Raw genomic sequence first — 14,168 nt, forward strand, 5'->3', positions numbered from 1 at the left:
TATTTAGTCGCGTGCATGGCGCCGGTGGGAGGAGAGGGAGGAAGGTGGCGCAGCAACTGCACATTGCGTGGCTGCGTGCATGCTCTATCTTGAAAGCAATCTGCGTCGGGGGCTGAGTCTAGGTGCGACGGCGGCTTATACGTTTGCACGTGCTCCATTATCGCCGCTCAGTTTTCGTTGAAGCGATACACGGCACGAAGGTCACTTCGCTCGCTGTTGCTGCCGTGCTTCCTCGCGCCATCATTACGACAGCGAGTGTCCGCAGTCATCGGTGTGACTGGTTCATGTTTGCATGTGCGCGCTGAAACCATGCTGTTAATTTAAATTACTTTGCAAGTTTATACGGCAGATAAAACTACTATCCTTACTTCGCATAGCTGTCTATGCATTTGCTATCGCAATCAATGATTCGCCTTTCGGGCGAAACTGCGACTTTTTTAGAGGTGGCCGCGGAAAAAAAAAATCACTCAGAATTGTACCCTGTATTATAATAAACACCCCCCCCCCCAACTTTGCGCATATTTTTCTGGAAAAAAAAGTGTGTTCATTATGTGAGTAAATACAGTAGTTGCCAGCATTACAAAGCCACAGAAACTACTGTTGAAGAGGCTCTATTGCCTGGGCACTAACAAAGAGCATGAGCGCATCGTCTACACGCCTGTCCCAGTATTTTTTTTTTCTTAAGATACTAGAAGCATTGAAAGTTACGTGATTTAGCACAGATTCATGTTTCGAATAGCTAGTGCAATGCACAAGGATTACTAAGAATTAAAAACATATTGAACATGCACTGTACTCTGAACTAAACATTTTACTCAAGAAAGCAGCTCGTATAGATTCATTTAAAAAACGCAGAAAATTTGCACAGACTAATTAAAAAGAAGAATTCTGCATACTTCAGCAATTCGATGGCTCTAAACTTATTTATCAAGACAGTGGCGAGAAGAAGCACAAAGCTCCTGATAGCTACACAGCTGCTACTGCCATTGAAAGCAAAACAAAACCTGTCTGTTAGGACTGGAGACCTCCACGTGAAGGTCCTTAATGACAATGCATTCCCTTTTCCTTTACTGCCTTTCAACTGTTCATTCTTTCACTCTTAGCATTAGCAAATGGTACCGCATTAATACTCAAGCCAGATGCTTGATTATCAAGTCTAGGTTATGTGACCATAAGAACTCATGCAAAAAGAAGGAAACATGGCCACAATGGAAAGGTCAACCATTGGAGCAGCAATTACATCACATGGCGGTCTTTAGAGATGGCAGCCTCTTTCATTGTCCCTTACGGTCTCGATTATTCTACAATCTAAAAATAAAAAAGAAAGCGATTTCTTTGGAAAATTATAACTAAATGTTACATGCATATGCGAAAGGATTTGCAGATGCAAGTATCTAGGTCTTATAATTTTCGGCAATTTTGGTTATGCGAATTATGGGAAGCCACTTGACAATGCTCTCGCAAATGGCAGTAGAAATGAAAAATTTTTTAGCTTCCTTGCAATCTGTTCTCTATACGGAACAATGTAGGCTATTTTATAACACTGTCTTAGTCACAATACGAAGCTCCAAACTTGCACAACAGGCGACAGTTCTTCTGCTTTCAGGCGAACAGCCAAACAACTAAGTAAGATTTTATAAACCAAAGACATATCCAAAAATGGGAGATTAAATTCTATACAATGCATAGATTTCATCCAGTGAAAATAAATCGTCAAGGTATATCTCCATTTGAAAACTATGACCACAAATGCACTTCTTGACTTCAGTGCAAAGTTGCCTTTGCTTTACCATAGCTTTGCATATTCGAGTGGAATGAATGAAGCAGCAGTTCATCACTCACTAGTGAACTTGTCGGCCAGGTTGAGGATGAGCGGCTGCCTCGCCCAGTCATGATTTGCGAGGAGAGCGAGGAAACGCTGAAAGCCCAGTCTTGCCGAGCTGCAAACGACCAAAGGCACCACACATTCAGAACTCTGGCTATCTGCTCTGATCCATTCACAGAAACACAAAAGCTTTACAAAGAACCTAAACAAGAAGGGTCTCAAAATAGTCTAGTCAGTGACAACACAAGTAGCCAAAGAGACAATCCTAACTTACGTCTCTCAAAAACAAAGACACGGGCTTTGCAGCATCTCAGTGTTAAACAAAATGTGCCACAGTCAGCCATCGAACAACCAAGAAGAGTAGAAATTGCATCGTGGCATGAATGCTGAAAAGAAAACTCGCTGCACAAACCATGTGCTTGAAATGCATACAGAGGGTGGCAGTGGGTTGCACGTCTTAGCATGCTGCCAAAGTGTACTATCAGAAGGAAATCGCAACTGGTTGATGTAGTGATGACGAAATACAGGCACGCATACACACAACCTGGAAAATGAGCGACAGTGATCGGCTAGCTCGCAGAAAACAAAACCAGGAACACACACGCACATGCTGCTAGTTGGTAAACCATAGTAAAAAAAAAAAAAAAAAAAAAAAGGGCATGTGTTCATTTTTTTTTGTTTATCCTTTATCTGCTGGTGCGCTGCTTATTTTAAATGCTACGAGAAGACGAAGGAGTGATGACAACGGTGGATGCATGGCAGTTGCCTCTGGGGCGCGTTTGCTGCTGCAGTCTAGATCGGTCACTGACTGTCACTGTCAGGAGCCAACGGGGAAAACATAGCCACAGGTGAGTGATAATTTACATGATACAGTAGAACCCCGCTGTTACGTTCCCGGGTGCTGCGTTTTCCCGGCTGTTACGTCGTTTTCGGCCGGTCCCGGCACAGCTCCCATAGAACCCAATGCATTGGTAACCCCGCTGTTACGTCGCAACTGTGGGACCGTTCCCGCATCATACGTTGCGAACTGCCACACCGCGCCGGCCCGAGCGGCCATTTTAACTTTTCATGTCGCGTGGCTTGGTTGCTTGACGATGGCATTGGCCGCCCAAAGTGCTGGGGGCGACATTTATTACGTATTTTCGGTTTCCGCCAGCAAAAGTATGGCCTTTGATATCCGTATTTGCTATATAAAGATGGTGTCCATGATGCGTTGTGGTCCTAAAAAAATGTCACAGTTTCGCCCTAAGGGCGAAGCAATGAATGCGATAGCAACACAGCAATGTCATACGATGTAAGGTGAGCGGCTTTGGTAGCAATATGAATTGTAGTAAACATGAGCTGATTAAGTAAGCAGGTGTGCTGCGGCGTAAGTAGACCGACATGAAGAGAGACTCGATGACCACGAGAAGGCGCGTGTGAAACGGTGGTGTTGATGAGAAGCGCTTCCCGTGGGCAGCGCGCGTGCGAAGGGACACACCTGTAGCGCTGCACTGCCGATCCGGGCAGCATTACATGTGTAGCGTGCGTTGGAAAATGTGGCCCGACTATTACTAACTGAATGAACAAGCGTGGTGTGAGCGCGCACAAACAAACATGAACAGATCACACTGAATGACTGCAGACAACGACTGTCAAAACGCTGGCAGCAAGCAGCGGGCGAAGGTACGTGCGGTCTATCGCTTCAACGGAAACTGAGCGGCCAGTGCATAAAGGTCAGAGCCGTGTGGAGATAAGAGACGGTGCGGCGAGCGACGAGCGCGGTTGCTGGCAGAGGAAAAGTGCCCCCCCCCCGCTCCCTCCGGCGCTGGCTTCCCGCTTCCTTGCTTGCGCGTGGGAGAGATAAGAGACCGTGCGGTCGAGCCACAGAACACCCATACAAACTTAGAGAAGGGAAACTGTACCTTCCACAGTGCAACGGAAATAAGCGTAGCGGTGGCGTTGTGAACTAAAGTATGCGACCGAGAGATGGCGGTGGCAGAATCGAAACTAACATCATCATCATTACGTAGTGATCAATATGGCCGCTACGGTAGCGGTTCGTAGGGCTGGTCGCGCTGCTCGCTCGCTGGTTTTGGACGTTTTGTTACCGCTTTCGGGGCGGTATTCGTGTGTACTGTACTATAACATGACTACAGATATCTGTATATGTCGCCAGGTGACCGAGAGGCCTCAACTGGCAATAAAACACTTCAAACAAGTAAGCTTACATTGTTTATTGTCAATGGTGAATGAGGCAGTACATGCTCACAATTTTCGTACAGCTCAGGTGGACTTAATGTTGTCCGTCACCGAGTTTACAACATACAGAAACACAAATAACCATCTATTTAATGGAACGCAAAGCTGAAATCGAGCGAAGTTTTCTCATCGTGTTCGGCGTGCCGTAAAGCAGGGCGAACGAAGGTTCAGACAGTGATATGTATGCTGAGCTGCCCTCGTACTTGTATTGCGTACAGTGCTGCTTGACGTTTTACATTCTCTGCGTTCGACGATTTCAGCTAGAGTAAAGAAAGGAACATAAAAAAATGCTCGGCAAAAACGTACTGTCAGCAAGATGAGCTCGAGCTGCAATGTCCCATTGCTCTCGTAGCACGAAGTGTAGGGGGGGGGGGGGGGGGGGGGGGGCGTTATGCTAAATTTTACACCACATATTTTGTGCTCTGGATATTCTTCTGCTGCACATTTAGTGCTCAGGTGAGGTTTCCCGTGCTCGTCCACTGTTGATTAGCTGAATGTTAAGCTGAACTTATTCTGAGAGTACATTTCAAAATCTTTTTGGGAGCGCACGGCGCTCAGGTTTGTCATCTGCTGTTTGAAGACAAACAATATTTGTTTTTAGTGATTTCTCAAGTTTGTGAAGTGTGAAATAGGCTGGCCGGTTGTGTGAGCTTACCTTTTCTAGATATCTCTTATGGTGCAGTACTAGCCTAGTTATTGATTTCATGCAAACTGTATATGAGCCTCTTGTAGTAAACAAATGTAAAATAATGCGTATTTCAACAGATCTAATCTTCTAATCCTCAGAGGCACATGCTGTCGTCATGCCTTATCTCCCGACGTTCCCCGATAGATGGCGTTGGCATGCGGATATAAATATCTTTCGCTAGGCTTAGACGCGTTCGAAACGAGAAGCGATCTACGAAATAACTACTCAAGGTTATCCATTAATATCTGAGTCGCATCGATTAGCGGCCTGAATGCTAATAACATGCTCGGGTACTTATGGCGCAGTCACTTTTCCAAAGCACTGTCTACTTTAGAACTACAGCTTTACAAGACTAATTCAGCTCGAAGCGGGCGGCCGGGACTTGAATATGCATCTGCCAATACGGCGATGCCAACGTCGCGGCGGCGTTCGCCGCATGTACTTGCACTTGAACTAGTACACAGTAACTCTGCGTCGTGTCGCCGCGTCATTATTTCTAATTATAACCGTACCGCAAGTATAACTTCAATGTCGAGAAAGTCTAGCACTCATTCACTAGCTAATCGCCGCGGGCTTTAGTGTCATAATGCAGTACTTCTCTTTTCTGGTCATAGGCGGCGGCACCGCCCCGAGCAAGAGCGCGGGTACACGGAGGAGTGTTAGATATATAAGGCGCGTCTGTGTAGCTCTCTGCGAATGCGTTTGTGGCGCAATGGGTTAAACGCTCGGCGATCTATCGTCGCGGACCGAGAGGTCGTGGGTTCGATTCCCAAATTTTGCATGTTTGTGGAACTTTTTCTTCTGGTTTCTTTCTTTGTATTATGTTCTATGACGTATTTCCGTGACGGAAATACGTCAGTGAAGTCTTGGTGGACCCCGGAATAAAACACTTTCGTGTTAAAAAACTTGTATATCTATGGGGGCGTGTCTATTCGTTCCCTTCAAAGTTGTTGTGCATGCAACGCCGTATATAAAACAACCAAACATCTTTCGCAGCCGTTCATTCTGTCGCCAGATCGTATTATGGCTAGGGTTCCCGATGATGAACGGCGCTCAATTGTCGATCTTTCCCTGAAAGGTTATTCCCAGCGGTATATTGGCGCTTTAGTTAATAGGCCCCTGAAGACTGTGAACAGGATAATTCAAGCCTACAAGTATGAAGGTCGCATTCAGGATGCACCCCGCGCGCCCCGCCCTAAAGCTACCACAGACGATGAAGACGCCCTCATAGTTGCAGCTGCTGTTCGTAACCCTTTCTTGCCAGCCCCAGCAATACGCGAGGACTTGGATTTGGACGTTTCGGACACCACTGTTCGACGTCGCCTGCGTACTGCGGGCCTTCGCAGTCGCGTCGCAGCGCAGAAGCCACTACTAACGGCGGCAAACAAGGACGCACGACGGCAGTTCGCTGAGCTGCACGAAGCATGGACATCAGAAGAGTGGGGTCGCGTCATCTTTTCGGATGAGTCGACGTTTTCGACGCGACAAGACCAAAGATTGCGTGTTTGGAGACTACCAGGCACACGGTGAGGCAAACTTCCTGCTTTGAAAAGCAATTGTTTTAGTTAACGTCACAATGCCACGCAGGACCGACCCGGACAACGTGCAAGGTGTTTCTGCCAGTGGGAGATCGAGTGTGAACGTGTGGGGTGCTGTTTCAAGATATGGTTTAGGGCCCCTGCAACGTATACGTGGACACTTATCGTCGGAACAATACTGCAACATTTTGAACAATGTGCTGTTGCCATATGCGAGCAGTTTATTCCCAGACGGTGATTACCTGTTCCAACAGGACCGGTCACCGATACACACGGCGCGGGCTGTCAAGGAGTTCCAGGCGGAGCAGCACATGCAGCTACTGGAATGGCCTCCGAAAGGAGCGGACCTGAATGTGATAGAAAACGTGTGGGGCCGACTGAAAGCTTCTTTGGCAAGGAAGCCCCTTTATTCCGCGACTTCGGACCAGTTGTGGGCGCAAGTCAGCAACGAGTGGGAAAGGCTGAAAGCCGATCGGGAATATGTTCGATCACTTTACGACTCGTTACCGTCCAGAATAGCTGCAGTCGTTGCTGTAAGTGGTCACATGACTCGCTATTAGATTTGCTCATGTTTTTATATTTGTTCTCATGGTCTTGTTGAACTTGAATTGCAAAAGTGCAATTTTCTTGAATAAAACGTTTAATAATTATTCCTCTTACACTCACTTTTTTCCTTCACGCGCCAATCTTCAATCCAGATGGACCTTGAAATGCAGAAGGTATCAGCTCAGCGAACAAAAAATGCGGCTAGCAGACGATGAACAAGCGTATCGATGACGTGATGCGCGCGGTGGAAAGAGTGTTTCGCAAAGCACATGCTGCGCATGTGCAATGTTTCCAACGATGGCTGTTACGCGGCGCTGATAGTGCCGTCGGCCACGCGCTCGCGTGTTCACCCTAACAGTGCTCACCGCTGTACGTGCGGTCTATCGCTTCAACGGAAACTGAGCGGCCAGTGCATAAAGGTCAGAGCCGTGTGGAGATAAGAGACGGTGCGGCGAGCGACGAGCGCGGTTGCTGGCAGAGGAAAAGTGCCCCCCCCCCCCCCCCCCCGCTCCCTCCGGCGCTGGCTTCCCGCTTCCTTGCTTGCGCGTGGGAGAGATAAGAGACCGTGCGGTCGAGCGACGAGCGCGGTTGTTGACGCAGTAGAAGTGCCCCCCCCCCCCCCCCCCCCCCCCGCTCCCTCCGGCGCTGGCTTCCCGCTTCCTTGCTTGCGCGTGGGAGAGATAAGAGACCGTGCGGTCGAGCGACGAGCGCGGTTGTTGGCGCAGTAGAGGTGCCCCCCCGCTCCCTCCGGCGCTGGCTTCCCGCTTCGTTGCTTGCGCGTGGGAGATTGAGTGCGTTCGCTCTCCGTGATAGCGCGCGTCCCCGCACGCTTCCGCTCGGGCATACGGCGCGCGGTGAAGATTTTATCTATACGGAACCTCACGGCGACGGCGACGCCGACGGCAGTGTCCATATAATTGCTATCGCAATAAAAAGTCCAAGGGCGATAACGCCGTCGCCGCGCGCCGTATGCTTTCTTTCGCGCGCGAGACGCAGTCGTCGGCTCCCCTCGCACGCTTTCACTCGCACATACAGCATACGTCGCCGCGCGGCCGTATGCTGAATGTGCGAGTGAAAGCGTGCGAGGGGAGCCGACGACCGCGTCTCGCGCGCGAAAGAAAAGCAGAGAGGAAGCGCGCCTCCTTCCGTTGCGCTCGAGGCACCAGCGAGGGGGGGGGGTAGCGGGCAGCGTCATGCTCTGGCATCATACTGCGCGGTGGCGCGCGCGCGGTCCCGCGGACCCTATCTTGAAAGCGATCTGCGTGGGGGTAGATTCTACGCAGTGTAGGTGCGTCGGCGGCTCGTGGCTTTGTGCGTGCTGCGTGTTCTCGGCGCTCAGTCGAAGGTCACTTCGCTCGCTTCTGCAGCGGCGCTTAACTGCGCGTGTCCGCGCTCATCGAGTGTGATGTGTTCATGTTTGCCTGTGGGCGCTGACACTATGTTTGTTAATTAGTTAATAACCGAATGTTTACAAGTTTATACAGACGATAAAACTACTATTCTTACTTTGTATAGCTCACCGCAATCGATACTTCGGCTGTCGGGCGAAACTACTTTCTGTCGCACGTAAGAATTAAAATAATATTGTGTGCAGTTCAACACTACTCCCATTTCTCAATTTTTCCTGTTTCCTGGCTCTTGCGTTTCCCGGCTCTTACGTTTTTTTTTACGGTCCCGTGAAAAACGTAACAGCGGGGTTCTACTGTACAAGGCATGGTTTGAAATGGCAGCGGCTACCTACCCTCAGATGTCAGCAATACCCGATAATCGAGAGTTCAATGGAAAACCGTCTGGCGAGGGGGACACACAGTGAAACAAGAGGAAGCTGCTGGCCAAAATGTTTAGTAACCATGATATACGGGTGGCTCACACTCCTTCGAGAAGGGATCGCAGCCAGCTAGTGCGTGTAAAGGACCCCACTAAGCGTGGCCTTTACCCAGGTGCAGCACTTACAAGATCGCTAGCAAGGATTGTGACGCAGCCTACATCGGTGAATCTGGCAACTTCAATAAGCAAAAGAAAAGGCACCGGTACGACGTGGCAAAGGCAAACTCGTCATCCAATGCGCTGGCCAAGCATCACGAGAAGACAAGCCACCATATCACCAACGGTGACGCAGCAACTATCATCGCCAGAAAAAAATCCTTATCTACATGCTTACTGCTAGTCCACTCTACATCCAGTCAACACCACAAGTGATTAACAGGACACGAGGCAACCTACCACACACCTACCCCACACTCACTGCATCATCTTTCCGGTATATATAGTCAAACCTCGATATAACGAACACGGATATGAAATAACAAAGTAAATACGAAAACTTTGTCACGAATATCAGTGGGTGGCAAATATATGCTTATAACAAATATTGGATATAACGAAGGCATTTTCGTGTCCTATTCGACTTCATTACAACGAGGTTCAACTGTATAAGCAAGAACTGGGCATCTTCGTTGTTATTGTGAACAAGAGGCCTGTAGGGGCCTCGAAACGTTTTTCTTTTTTTGGCTTTTCGACTGTTTTTGTGGTTGGTCAGTGGTCGATGGTCGTACTCGGCAAAGAAAATGTTTTCTCTCTCTCTCATTGCCATGCACATTCATTTGTTTGTTCGTTTGGGCTATTCGCTTACACTGATAACCATTGCCAATGCGTTTTTTTTATTTATTATTATTATTATTATTTTGGAACGAGTGCTTGTTCCCTCTTGCTTCAGTAATCCCCTGATAATCGATGGCCTTAAAAAAGCACGTTGGTCATTCCATTTGTGGTAAATAGCAGAAACACAATTTAGGAGCCACGACTCACTTGGGCACCACGTAGGGCGCAGGGGAGACGTAGGCAGCAGCGGCGAGCAGTTCAACACATTCGTCCGACACGTGGTTGCTGAGCAGGTGCGACGCCACCCAGCGCTTGGCCAGCCGGCACGCAGCACTGAATGTGCTGTGCTGTTGCTGGAGCCTGCAAAATGAGCACAGACACCACTCGAACATCTGCGAGCCTGTCAATTTGCAGGAGTGAACAACAGTAAAAACTTCGCCCAAGGCAATTTCAGGAGACACCAAGAAACTGTCGACTTGAAGAAAGCTTGTTTCAGTGAAATGTAAATTAAATTGCAGGTTTTAACTTTCTGAAACTGAACAGTGGGTTATCAAAGACGCCATAGTGAAGAGCTCTGGATTAATTTTGACAACCCGGGGTTCTTTAACGCCTGCCTAAATCTGAGTACGTACACGAGCGTTCTTGCATTCGAAATGCAGCCTGGAACGGCAAGCAAGCCTGTGGCCTTGTGCAAAATTTAATTTGTTTGTCAGTATAGGTCTACATTGGATATTAAAGTAACTGAAGAGTCAACCCAGCAAGTTTCAATAACTTTTGTGCAGCAAACAGCCCAAATAGCGAGAAAGTGCACTGAACTCGGCGACGTCTTACTAATGTACCAGTACTGAGGTTCTGGCACAAAATTCAAGTAAGGGAAGCTCAGCCATCCTTTTCTCTAGCAATAATCAAACGCTTCGTAGTATTCTTACAAACCAAAGTTTTGGAAACAGGAGTTTTAAAAGAATACATAACCAGTCTAAACTTATTCAGTGATGCCCTTTATTTCTTTAGAATTGATTTAAGTAAAACACTGCTGTGCACAATGTGCTGCCGACTCACCCATGCAATGTGCTGGTCAGGCCAGGCAAGATCTCGGTTTCGTACTCAATCCTGGTGCTCAGCTCAGTGTCCTTGACCTTGACGGCACCGTTCGGTGCGACAGTCTGCCGCGCTAGCCCAATCTCCTTGTGGGCAGCGATGCGCACTCGAAATACAAAGCCCCCCTGAAACACGAGAAACAGCAGAGGCAGTCATGTGAATTTGCAGTAAGAAAGCATCATGCAGCTGCAATGATGTAATCACTCCTTAATTATTCAGAGTGCTCGAATGCCTAAACTGTCTAATCAAATAAAATATGACAAATTAAATCACTACTATATCGTGTTTCCCTCATATATATATATATATCTTTTTTCAGTTTGTAAACCGAACTAATGTTATCTCGTACTATTTGACCAAACACTTCTAATATCAAATTCCCAAATCAATTATGAGTCGAATAACAGAGCTAGTTAATTCATATTCTATATTTAGACAACTTGTACAACCCTATAGGTTAGCTTTTTCATTCAAGCGCATGTCACCATCCTAGAACTGTCACTATTTTAGTGCGTTTCAGTGCACTAAAATATACAGGGTGTTTCAGCGAACACTTAAAAAATTAATTTAAGGTTGCCTGTGACAGATAGCCCAATTCTAGTTAATGAGCTGGTCATCCCGAGAATTCGTTCCAAGTGGATCCGCCTTGTGAACTCCACGGCTACAATTTGTAAATTGCAATATGGGCCATGAGGTAATTATAGTTAAAAACTTAATTAGTGAATTTCTGTTAATTATTCGATTCTGCATTTCAATTTCTTGTGGAGGTAATGTCCACCTCTTCGAGTAGACCAGCTCATGAATTTGAATTGTGCTATCTGCCGCAGGCAACCTTGAATAATTTTTGAAAGTGTTTGCTGAAACACCCTGCGAACTTCTGTGTGGTTGTTTTCATTAAACTTGCTAGTACCAGCGTGTGTCCATCTACTTCTCTCCTGGTGTTTGCGTCTTGAAGGCTGGGTTCCATCGTTTCTACTGTATATGTTATATACATGTCAGATTTCCATTTCGCCTCCGAAGGTCAAGTCCTCGCGTTTCTCTTCTACTTGTTTAGGGAACAGTACTGCTGGATGCGCAATCACGGTGCAATGCTGAAATGCAGCTCTTGTCCCCTCTGCCCCCCCTCCCCCCTTTTATGTGGAGTGGGGGGGAGTCTGAAGAATACCAGAACCACCAAAGGTATATGTAAGCTCTTGTCAGGAACACGACCCCTAGCAGGCGATTCTGCTAGGATTACTTTGGTCTCAGCAGGTGTGGTGCATTCCGCATCCCTTGAGGCCACTAGCGAGCACCAACGCAGTTGACAGCCAGCACGAACAAAGAGTAATTTTAAAGGAAGTCTCATTCATTTCATTTCCGTCAAACTAGTGCCGAGTTCCGTACTTTCAATCAGAATCCGACATTGCTGCACATAAGTTGCTTGTACCACAAAATAACAATGCACACTTCTCGTTGAAAGGCTGAAGCAAACAATGCTGCCCACTTGCGCAAATTTCAGGATGCCATTTAGTCACATATACCTGATCAGTGACTGGGCACGGACCCAATGACTGACTGAGACTGCTTTCTGATCATACACTCTGCTATGTAATTGATGGGTGAACAGGGAACCCATGCGGCGGGAAATTGCAGAAATATGGCTCTTTCAAATGCGACCAGGATGGCCGTGATAGCATACGTACATTAGCCGGCTGCAATGCACTGTGGAAAAATTTAGTTTTTTCAAATATTTCTTGCACTCCCTTTGGCAAGTATATTAATCCAAGAAGCAGAAAGCTTGCAGAGCACATGCAACAGTGACTACATTCGCTAACTATTAAATGCAAAATGGCGATCCGTAAAGAGAAGGAGAATGGGCGACAATGGAGAGGAGAGGGCAGCTTCCACACCCAAGGGTAGGGAGGGGGTGGGGTTCCCTAGGAGACAACGAAACGAAATGGCAGAGAACCTGGCCTTAAAGTCTTCCCGGCAGCCCACGGTGCACTGCCATGAAGCCACACTTCAAGGTGAAATTTGCATATAACCCACACCCCGACTTTACTGTTACATTTTACGCATTTTACAGCGATTGTTTTTAGGCCCTTTTACAGCCACGACACATCTACCTTTCGCAATTCATTGCTCCATTGTCAACTCATGAACACTGGCCTGGCGCTCTTTGGCCCCTATCTGGCCCTTGCGCCATTAAACACCATACATCATCATCACATTTTTGCGCATTTTTGTTGAAAGTTATACGCACAAAAATGTTTTTTTTTTTTGCTTTCTTTTTGTTTTGTTTTCAAGATACATGCCCTCCCCCTAAAAGAAGAAGATGCAAGTATGCAAAATAGATGACGAGTACTGTTTGGAGACAAGACTGTACTCGTCATAACAGTCTAACAGTAAAGGGGCGCAAATTTGTCTTAGGATGTAGCACCAGTTGGCCATGATGGTCAGAACAGTTTTTCATCCCCAATTTCAGACAGCCCACATGCCTTGAAGACGTCGACGTACTCCGGGTGTGCAGCCGTGATCAAGTGCTCGTTGTCGCGCAGGAGTCGAGCTAGGGTCAGGTGGAACGCGGCCTTCACGCGGCGCAGGGCTTCCAGGTCGTCGGGCCACTTGCCAGTGGCTTCCATGTGAACCACAACTGCAGAGATTTCGGGAAAAAGTTGGTAATTTACTTTAAAGTTCATTTAACCAGGTGACACTGGTAAGGCATTCTTTCCCAATTCTATATCCTCATTTATCTGGTGGAAAAAGGTTGGTTATACAGTCATACCCCCATATATTGAACCCTGAAAAGAAAAAAAAAAATGGGGGAGGGGGGGGGGATTAGTTTGATAAACTTGAACCTCGTTATAATGAAACATGATATAACGAAGAAAATGTATTCCCCTTGAAATCCTTATAGAGGTCAATGTGTTTAAAACCTCGTTTCAACGAACACTGTTCCGTTTAATGGATATAACTAGCTAGATTCTTCTCCGAAACCAAAAAAATACGGACCACTGTGCACCGAGCATATTCTCGTTCAGCGTGGCAGTTCAACATTCGGGCGTCGTATACAGTCAAACCTCGATATAACAAACCTTGATTTAATGAAATTCGCGATGTAACGAACTATTTTTATTTCCCCATCTTAGTTCTAGTGAATTAACAAAACCTCGATATAACAAAATTCTCAATATAACAAAGTTTTTTGCTGCAAGTACAACTTCGTTATATCAAGGTTTCACTGTACACCGATGAGCAACATTGGTGTTCCTCACCGCCGACTGTAGCTGCGTGCGCAAGTAGGACTTACTTAATATTTTATCACACCCCTCTCTCACTGCGACACGTAGCTGGCGAAGCTAGCTGCGCCGCGACACATATTGATGATGATGATTGTACACAGTGTGCTAAAAACCAGTGCCTACACTTCTCTCTCACTGTAGTGCGCTGCACTGGGCTGACACAGCTAGGCGCGACCTCTGAGATTGTGTGAAAGTGGCACATGCCTGCGAAGCCAAGCCACCGTACTTACACAACGGAGCCGTGGTTTCGCTTTTGCGGACCGAATACGTCTGCGAATATGCCCGAGTATAGGGCTCATTGTTTTATCTCCACGTAGAGGCCTACGTGCAAATAGCACACCTAGCGCAAC

The 14,168-nt window shown here is 47.1% G+C and overlaps 1 protein-coding gene across 1 annotated transcript in view; it reads right to left on the reverse strand.

Annotated features, from left to right (window-relative positions):
- Positions 1–14,168, reverse strand: part of LOC119431118 (nucleolar protein 6) — a 50,239-nt gene that overhangs the window by 4,558 nt on the left and 31,513 nt on the right. The window contains exons 15-18 of the mRNA XM_037698592.2: positions 13,015–13,169; positions 10,499–10,662; positions 9,647–9,799; positions 1,843–1,940 (exon numbers count right to left, since the gene is read on the reverse strand). Coding sequence (XP_037554520.1) covers positions 1,843–1,940; positions 9,647–9,799; positions 10,499–10,662; positions 13,015–13,169 — 570 coding nt within the window. The remainder of the gene's footprint in view (positions 1–1,842; positions 1,941–9,646; positions 9,800–10,498; positions 10,663–13,014; positions 13,170–14,168) is intronic.

Source organism: Dermacentor silvarum, chromosome 10 (assembly GCF_013339745.2).
Source record: "Dermacentor silvarum isolate Dsil-2018 chromosome 10, BIME_Dsil_1.4, whole genome shotgun sequence".
Lineage (NCBI taxonomy): Eukaryota > Metazoa > Arthropoda > Arachnida > Ixodida > Ixodidae > Dermacentor > Dermacentor silvarum.